Raw genomic sequence first — 9777 nt, forward strand, 5'->3', positions numbered from 1 at the left:
GAGCAATTTTTTGAAATGCCCGTGCATTATAGCTTATAAGCTATGCAGAGAGAGAAAATATATAATACATATAGAAAGGGAGGGAGGTCAACATTATTATATTTCTTTTCTTATAAGTACAAGATTATCATATGAAAATGTTAATGAATAAAATTAAAAATTTATATTTTTTTTTATGTCAGAAGATTCGAGCGTAAATGGTAAATTTTAGGGGACAATGATAATATTAAAACTTTTTTGAGAAAAAGTGCAATTTTCTAAAAGTGATAGATGTTATATGTACAGGTAGATATGTAATTTTTACAGAATACTTTCCTACCACGTAGTTAAAAAAATAGTGTCTTCATCTGATTTTCCAAAAATGGTACATGTTAATTGAATGACATTGTAAAGCAGTTCCAAGCTGCTTTCCAAATTCTCTATCCCCCTAAGTATGTATGTATATGGAAACTAAGCACTTTCTTCTTTACTTGTCCGAGAGCATGATGGTATATCTCAGAGTATATCTCAGAATTCACCTCATCTGCATACCACTCTGCATGCTCCCCACCACCGAAGGGCTGAAGACCATCCACAAGAATCTATCTCATCTTACACATGGTGTTATGTACTCTTCTCACCCTTCTTGTCCAGTGCAACTATCACAACAGCTATAGCACCCTAGGCACGCCAATGCGCCACACACCTGAGTCATTAGGTTTGCACATTCATTGTTCATCCTTGAGCACACGCCCATGCAGCACCAGCAGCATCTGTGGTTGCAGAGCCAGCTACAGCATCGAGAAGCTCCCTTTATGTAAGCGTCGCCAGCTTCAGGTGGTTTTGGGGCGCTGAATCCAGGGACGATGTTTTCTTCCGTGGCGGTTAAGTTGCCAAACCCGAGTCCGTTGTTGCGCAGCACTAGTATCTTTCGAGGCGTGGGTTCCTCTGTTTTGACGTCGTTGACTTTGCTGGAGGCCTGCAGTTGTGGTCAGTTAAGGGATCTGGGATGACTCGAGATGACCCGTAAAAAGGTTGCATTATCCAATTATTGGCCCAAGTGCTAATCAGGGTAAATCAAGAAACAAGATGACTCGGGTGTTATAGAGCTCAGTTTAAAGGTAAGAGACGTACCCTTCGACCAGCGGCTGGATCTGCAGTTATTTTCATTCTTTCTGTCTCGAGCAGAACCACATTTGTGTATTCAGAAATGATGGAGTATTCAATGCTCATGTTTGCTATCTGTCAATGAAAACACAAGTATTCAATGTCTAGTGTCTACAAGATGGCTAAACTCATAAGGCTAACCACTCTGGAACAAGAAGTTGTGCTTTGTCATTAAAGAGATCAAGCTGATGAAAGTTCTCAGGACTTTCTGGATACAAATAAATATTTTAGTACATGAAAATTAACAGTCAAAGAAAACATGCAATCTGGAGCAATTAGTTAAGCTGGGAAGTTAACCAGTTATTTATGAAATGTTTTTTATATTTTTCTCAGCTAGATGAAAACTGCATATCTAAAGCATCTCCATGATGCCTAATTTATGGACCTTGATCATTCAAAATGTCCACCTTTAGTACAGAAATAGGAAGTACCTTCTCCTTGAGCTCCTTTCTATCTGAATACCAGGCCTCAGCTGTAAGTAGTTCAATCTCTTGCTTAGCTAGCATCTGTGATAATTCAGATTATCAAAATAAGAAGATGTCATAAGATGAGAGACTAGAATTTTAGTCACATATCTACAATGAATTTTTTTCTCATGGAAATCATCATTAGAAGGGCAGTATCATACAAATCAATAAGTTTCACTCAAACAGAAAAGAATAGTTGATTGAATTGAGAAGTATATGTGTAAAACTGAGGAGAGAAATTGGATCACACAGGCAAAGATTCTTCAGTGAAAACTGAGTCAAATTTAGTAAGACCAAAACATTAAGGATGGGACACAGGCAGTGTGAAATTGTGGACCATGCAGGTCCACAGTCAAACAAGAATCATATAAACTTGCTCCAGTTAGAACAGTTTAAATGGTATGCCAAAAGAGAAACAAAAGCAGAACTCGTGAGAAAAAGAGTGCAGAATCAAGACCTTAGAATAGCAAGCAACAAACAGCTACCAGCATTTTGGTTGGCAAGGATTCTAGTCTTCTCTTTACAAGGAATCATTTCATAAATAATTAATGCAACACCTCATAAGCCAACAGGCTATGATTTCCTAGCAAGTACAGATAATCATGGCAATTGCACTTTGAGGACAAGAAAAATAGCATATAGAAACATCAGTTCCCATCCTTAACTGCAGCATCTCAGAATAAAGAAATGAACTCTCACCTTGCCAATAGGTATGTCCTTCGCCTCCTGCACACTCAGGTCTACTGAAAAATTGCTCATATCTGGAAGGAAACCTTTAACTTTGAGGGTCTCTGGAAAAGTGCCACGGTATCTGCCTGATACAACCAAGGGGCTTTCGGATGAGAGGTCAGGAATTTCAGAGGGAAACACCTGACATGAACATCAATTCCATGTTAACATATGTAGTCAAGTGAGAGAGCAAAATATTGACTGGACAGCAACCCACACAATTACTATTAAGGATAAGAAGTCATCGGAACATAAAGATTAGAGAAGTGTCTATGTGTCTGTGTTTATGTGTAGTAGTGAAACAGATCGGATTATTAGCAGACAGAGATTTCAGAAGTTTGATATGCTATACATTAAGCTTCAGCATCATTATACTGCAATCCATTCCAGAACTTTATTAAGGGCATGAGAGTAAGAATTTCATCAGTACTTCTTAGGGTGGCTAGTTGGTTAATCGCCTAAGCTAAAACTGTAAGGGACTCGCAGCAATGTTAAGTGCCAGGGAAATGGTAGATCACTTCCATGATAATAACATCGGAATTTGGAAAGGAAGAAAAGTTGCAAGTACCTCAAGCTCATCAATTTGATCAAGATTCTCAAAAGCAATATTGGCAAGAAAGATGGATGATGCTCTGGCAAATAGCGCTCCGAAACAAGCATCAATTGAATCTGCTAAATCACAGAAATAAATTAGAAAGAGTGCCTTAAAATGCTACTATACTAGTTCAGGATGGAAACTATATACAGAAATGCTAAAAGTGAAAGGGAACAATGAAAGAAGTCAAACAACACCAATTTACAGAGGGCAGTATTTAACATTCAACAAAGACGAGTGAATAGACAAAATTCTTGTTTGGATTTTCTATTACAGGTGTTGATGACAGACACCTAGTCCCACAGCTGTAGATGACCTATGAATTAGATCTAAAAACTCAGGATGCAAAAGTTGACAAAGTATGAGCAACCGTTGTAAAAACTTCTTCGAGTTAAGAGGGAATTACTAGATATGCTTTGTGATGGGCACGCAAACACATCCATGATAATATGCGGTAAACTAGCCATTTTACCAATTAACCCAAATTATTTATTTCTACAGCTGAACTAGCTGTTGTATTACTAAGTACAGAAATGTCAAAAAGTTAAACTAGATTTGTGAATTGTGAAAAATAACTCTATCATGGTAGACGCCTTTTCCTTCCCTAGAACAAACAGTTGTAGATGCCATTCAATGTTGTTGTACATCAATATTGACTATTGTAACTCTTGGACCAGTTCTACCTAACATGTCATATCGCAACTCTTAGATCAGTTCTACTTGTTTTCAACTTTCATCATAAAACAATTCTTTACTGCTATAAAGCCAGTTTTAGCAACCATTTGAAGAGGAGAAGAATTCAATGTTTTTTGCCGAATATAGCCCTGCGATATTACAAGAAGAAGGATCTTCAACATAAGCATGCCAAAGAAATAAAACTTACCCACATCTGTAGCAGCATCATAATGCCCTCGACCTAGTATTGAAAGCTTCCGGAGAAAATAATGATTACAGAACATACCTAACAAATTAAAATATCTTATTAACTACGTGGAAAGTAAAGAATTTTAAAGAGATAAAGAGTGAATGATTGAGGAACAAGCTCATAAGAGGGAGCAAATTCAAAGTATTAAAAATGGTGCACAATGCTCTAGGTATAAGATTACCTAGTAGCTAAAATTACTGATAAAAATCAAAATTAGCCCATCAAATATGACGCTATAAAGAATGTTTGGCACTCCAAGCTAACAAAGTAATTGTAACCATCTTGGAATTAGCAAAATGTGGTTTTCATGTGTGGACAACACTAAGTAGAATGCTCTATATTGACATCTTCAAACTTTCTGCTTTTGATAAACTTAGATTGCTCTTTTAACCATTAATGATGATTTAGGGTAGAATGAAGCTGAGGGGTGCTTATAGTAAAAATTGGAGATTATACTAAATGATAATGACCCGAGGGAGAAAATCAGCATAAGGAAGAAAATTGTTAAGCTGAAGGATATGCGCAAGGAAGCAGGTAAAGATGTATTGCAGTCGGGTGATTGATGTTTGCTACTTCTCATTTAAGAATTCTGTAAAGGGATGCTGGTGTCAAAAATTCCACAGAAACAAAGCTGGCGTTGCTTTTTATTTTGCCAATAAAATTCATAGTTGAACTTTTCTGAACAGCATTCCAGTTATTATTTCAAATATTAAATTTGTAGACTATCCACTAGTATAATTGATGCTTGTACACAGCAACCTCTTGCATAACATTTAATGATCTTCAGTGACATAAGAAACATTAAGAATACACCAGCAATATGAAAATCATACCTATGCCAAGTGTGTATATCCGTGGAAAAACATCTTTTCGGTCTGTAAATTGACTTTTCATAACATCACAAATATGTCTCTCATCTTTATCAGCTCCATCAGTAACCAGGAAAATGATTGGAATGGAGTTCCGACTATCAGAAAACATCTCAATGGCCTAACAAGAGAACACGATATTTTATTAAAATGCCCATAAAGTAATTTCCATGAATGTTTGTTGAAGGTTAATCAATCAAATTTCCATGTTCAACATCCGTCAATAAGCATGCATGGGTAGCATATGACTTTGACATAAACCATTCTAGAAGAGCTGCAGGAAAACAGTTATTTGTTTGCACAAGCACACCCCATGAGAAGCATATGAACCCCTGGTCATATTCAGATATAAGGAGAATGATTGCACAAAAATGTTCCCTTTCACATTACTCCCTTGCCTACCTGGAGCTACAGGTACCAAGATATGTTTTTCCTATTTAATTAACAACTGGTCTTTTACAACTCATGCTGTCCAAGAATGTAACTTCGAAGTATGTGCAAGTACTTGGGAAAATAAAAACCAGTGACTAGCATCTCATCAAACTTTCATACTGATTCAATGCATCAGTTACATATGAACGTGGGTCACTTTCATTTAGTGGGAGTTGGGAGTCACCATGTTGTTATACTTACAAAATGGGGGATCCATATTATTGGATCCAAGAACAGGCAGAATTAACCTCAAATTACAATAAAACAGAATTAGGTCCTAGTGCTTGCATGTTAGTGGGTGAAAAGACAAAAACAAGTAATAAATAGAAAGAAGGACTTGAAAAGTAATAGGACAATGAGAAAAACCTGATTTAGAGGAAGCAGGATATTTGTCCCACCACCAGCTAGAAAATTCAAACTAATCCACTGAGTGGCGTTTTCAACAGTTGTTGCAGTTGCTGGCTCCAGAGATGATGCAAATAGGTAAGTTTCACCGTTGAATGCAATTACATTAAACAAGTCTTCAGGGTCAAGCTTTGTGAGTGCAGCAAATAGGGCATTTTTGGTCTCTTCAAGCAGTTTACCCTTCATACTTCCACTTATATCAACAACAAAAACCACTTCCCTCTTGAAGAACTGTCCCAAATATCAAAATCAATCTTATTACTCCAAAAACGGAAATGAATTCTTGGTTAGTTAGAAATTGACCATCACAAGTAAATTTCCAAGAAGGATGAAAATACGAAGAATTCAAAGCCCATTCTTCCCAGTACAGATCTTTCTCAGAATTCCATGAAACTTGGACCAAAAGTAGGCCTGAACCCTTGTATTTGTATGGTAAATTTTCAAAGCGTAATAATAACTACAAGTTAGTATGAAAGGGAAACAAACTTTCTTTAATAAAACTGTGTAAAACATCTAAAATTTGAAGTATCTCAGAATTCCACGAAACTTGAACCAAAAGTAGGTCTAAAACCTTGCCTGTTCCTTGAATATTTTGATGCTCAGAAAAGCCCATGGCATGTTTTTATCTTATCCTAAAGATAAAATAGATTTTGGAGAACCTACACTGGGACAGACATCTGTAAAATGATGGCGTTTGGATCTCTTCTCGTTTCAAACATTTGATGAATTTGTGTGGTGCAAAACCAGATTCAGCATTTTCATCCAACATCATCTATTGTTGTGCATCCATTCAGCTACTAAAATGCTGATAACTTATTAGCACACACGACAACTTCATTGAAAATGTGTTTTCTTTCTTTGTCGCATATGTTGGGATCAGCTAGCCAAAATATTCAGAATTTACAATAAATTTGTAAGGGCTGGGTTTTGAATTTACCTTTCTACTCTGTTTGTTTCCTGGGAATAGATAGCAAGAGAACATCTCTCTACGATCAACATCGAGTAGCGGTGGAGAACTCAAAAGCACAGCACCAGATGTATCATTTGAAGACATCTGAAGAAATGCAAATCAGAAACATAAAGAAATTTCGCTGAGGCCAAATTCAGGAACGCGCTTCAAACGCAATGGTACTTATCTATAAAGTCAAAGTTTAAGATACTTAATATTCATCGCAAGCAAACATTTCTTCCTATTCTTCCTATCTCCGGAGAGTACAACACCATTTACTATCATCTTGGAATGGTAACAGACTCATAAGCTTATACAAAAAACATGTAGATGAAGTCTTACTGTGTATGCGAATGAAATGTCACTGCTTGACCATGAAAGAACATCAGAGTCATAAAAGAAAACTGATTTTCCTGCTTGTCGGTATCGCTCCTAAAATTTCCAAAAGATATTAATTGTTAGTAAACCGTTCTTACATGTCCGCAGCATAATCATCAGAACCTGATATATAATTTCACCTTCAAAAGATGACTCGTTGTTTTACTCAAAATCTCGGTTCCAGGACAAGAGTTGACAGTTAACTGTATCTTTTCATGTTTAGGAATCTTCTTCCCCGCCGGTGTTACATATTCTGGAAATTTAAATGGAACGTTCAAGGTAAACTGGCCACCGTGATACATTAACTTTTGAGACCATTTCAGCTTAACCAAAAGATTTGTCCCTCCATCAATCTGTAAAGGATACAAACATCTTATTGAAGATGTAGTTAAATTACATCACAACGTGCTCTGAAACATGAAGAGGATCAAATAAGTGCAATTTGAAACTTGCCTTTGGAACTGTAATAGTGAAAATATGGGGTTTTAAAAAGGGTCCCTCTTCAACCTTTGCTACCTTTCCTTTACCAGTCCGGGGTTTGGCTCCTGGAACAGTATCACTTTCATTGTCCATGGCCAGTTCGGTAGAATATGATTTCCGGGGTATCTCAACCTCGACACCTAGAATTGAACCCTGTTAGCCAAATAATATACCTCTTGAGAACAAAGAATAATTCACCCTTGTTATGCAAGGAAAGATGAAAAGATGTGGAAGCTACAAGATGATGAGAGCAATGCAAAAATTGCACAAAATTTTACATTAGTTTCAACAGCATCCAAATGAAAGAGCAACAGTTGTTGGGTTGGTAAGCATCAATACTTTCATAGAATTGATGAAGTATAATGTCACAGGTAAACAGCCTGTACTTTGGCATAAAAACTCCCTGCAACTTGGGCACAGACGACTGATATTTCTTAAACTCAAAGCGCCCTCTATGATCAATTTCATGTCACGAGCCATGCATTTTGGAATAAGTACGGATGTCCATATAAACTTGAATGAAACACAACTTATCCCCCACCCCATATAATGATAACTATTTCCTGAAAATATTGATGCAAAAAAGAATCAAGGGAAGAAAAAAAACATATTAAAAAAAGAAAACGTTTTGTTTGAGAACTTAAAGCCTTAATGAGATGATATCATCACGAAAAAATCCGATTCAACCTTTTCAGGTACAAATGCAAAAACGAGGGGTGAAAACTTCAGCTTGAGGAAAGAGATTCTCTTCTTGTGAATATAAATCATCAGGAAACAACGCAATTAATAACAATCTGGAAAAAAGAGCATATTTCGCTAAGTGAAACCAGTAACGTAATCAAATAAATAATTTATTTACAGAATATCTCGGTAAAGGTGACATAGGTAAAACGGATCTCCCAATTGTTCTTTTCGTCATCAGAAAAGCTACTTCTTTTCCAAATCATCGAGAAATAATTCTCCATTTTCACCTCCTTAACGTCCACAAAGAAATTCACTCGTAAAATAAAAATAAAATAACAAATTCATGATGGACAAGACGAACGCAAAAATATGCAAATTTTTCCAAATAAAAAGGAAATTGTATAACTTTGGCTTGACTCTACCTGTTCTCCCATAGGAACCGCGATTCGGCAATCACAGCTACGACTGCCCATGACGCAATGCACACGCCACGAGCCGTTTACAGTAATAAAAGCCGTGTCCATATAACATTCCACCTCCATCGAAATCCCATTCATCTGAAGCGGCATCAAGGCCGGGGGATCGCACTTCCCGTGCACGTAAGGCTGGTAGCTCGGCATATCCGGGTTGTCCACAATCGAGGGATTGGAGATCACGGCGTAAACCATGGGAGAAGTCGGAAGGAACGGATGCTCGCTGGACCTATCCATCTCCGTCGGAGGCTTCGGCGGCGCAACCGCCCTGTCCTTTCCGAAATATATCCTTTTGGAGAGGCGCAGCCCATCCTCCACCGCGGCCTGGAAATCCTCCGCCATAGACAAATGCGCTCGCTGACTGCTCTTCCTGTCTCGGAGTTGGTTTTCGAACTACGCGGCCGATGATTTAGGTTATTGTGTGAATTATAGACAGACTATTTGCAGAAAGAGTCGGCCGTTGGAACGATTCACCGCCTCTATGATCCAGTGCCACGGAAGTTCCAAGAACGGTGCAGCACTTTGGTAAGCGAGGAGGAACCGAGGAAGGCTCGAAGGAGAAAATTGGTACCAAGACTACAAATTGTGATAGGTAGAGGTAGAATGGCAATCGCCGATCGGAGGGCGGGAGAAAACTCCAACGGTAACTTTTCTTCGACTCTGCAAGAAACAAGGATGAACGTACACCTGCCAAACTTAAATGGGACCAATGGTCATTTGTCCGGTAAGCAGCTGTCCTTAGGACGAAATTGCACTTCTAGTCCCAAACAATAAAAATAATTATATTTTAACCTCACAATTTATGAAATTAGCATATTTTATCTTATAAGCTTAAAAATTGTACATTTTTTTTATCTCATGAAATAAAATATGCTTAACTTTTTATTGTATAAAATTAAATATATTAAACCCGTAAACTATGGGTTCAAAAGTATAACACCATCTAACTATATTCATATTTTTTTTTCATTACTTTGTAATTAATTCCAATTTCAAAATTAAAGATAGCAACAACACAACGTATCAACCTAATTATAATGTTACTTCAATCAATATTACATTACAAAAACAATATAACATCTTTTTTATGTGCTAGTACATTGATACATTTTTCCTACATTGGTTGATTAAAAATACTAAAAAAATTAAAAGAAAATCAAGAACGTATCTAAAAAACTCAAATGGATTACGACATCTCCTTCCAACGTCTCATTTAATTTCACCATAAACAGTTCAAAATAAGTA

At 37.0% G+C, this 9777-nt stretch overlaps 1 protein-coding gene across 3 annotated transcripts; it reads right to left on the bottom strand.

The window, feature by feature from the left end:
* Positions 1-326: 326 nt before the first annotated feature.
* LOC105161935 (uncharacterized) lies at positions 327-9216 on the bottom strand. Of its 3 annotated transcripts, none has more exons than XM_011079804.3 (13): positions 8482-9216; positions 7349-7528; positions 7036-7248; positions 6860-6949; positions 6506-6622; positions 5530-5799; positions 4696-4852; positions 3821-3898; positions 2911-3011; positions 2313-2483; positions 1578-1652; positions 1114-1221; positions 327-958 (listed from the first exon to the last, which is right to left on the bottom strand). In XM_011079804.3, the coding sequence occupies exons 1-13, from the start codon at positions 8872-8874 to the stop codon at positions 617-619; spliced, it is 2295 nt and encodes a 764-aa protein (XP_011078106.1). In that variant the 5' UTR covers positions 8875-9216; the 3' UTR covers positions 327-616. The 3 variants fall into 3 exon arrangements, with proteins under 3 accessions (XP_011078106.1, XP_020549348.1, XP_020549349.1); XM_020693689.2 differs by having other exon boundaries at positions 2911-3014; XM_020693690.2 differs by having other exon boundaries at positions 2911-3014; positions 7349-7515; positions 8482-8619.
* Positions 9217-9777: the final 561 nt, after the last annotated feature.

The sequence above is a fragment of the Sesamum indicum genome, linkage group LG5 (genome assembly GCF_026168435.1).
Source record: "Sesamum indicum cultivar Baizhima isolate 11 linkage group LG5, ASM2616843v1, whole genome shotgun sequence".
NCBI classification, from domain to species: Eukaryota; Viridiplantae; Streptophyta; class Magnoliopsida; order Lamiales; family Pedaliaceae; genus Sesamum; species Sesamum indicum.

Coding starts and splice junctions, on each gene's coding strand:
- LOC105161935 (XM_020693689.2), bottom strand. CDS start 8,874: ATGGCGGAGGATTTCCAGGCCGCGGTGGAGGATGGGCTGCGCCTCTCC. Junction 6,950..7,035: donor CAACGAGTCATCTTTTGAAG/GTGAAATTATAT, acceptor TGGAAATTTTAG/GAGCGATACCGACAAGCAGG. Junction 2,484..2,910: donor ATCAAATTGATGAGCTTGAG/GTACTTGCAACT, acceptor TGTTCATGTCAG/GTGTTTCCCTCTGAAATTCC.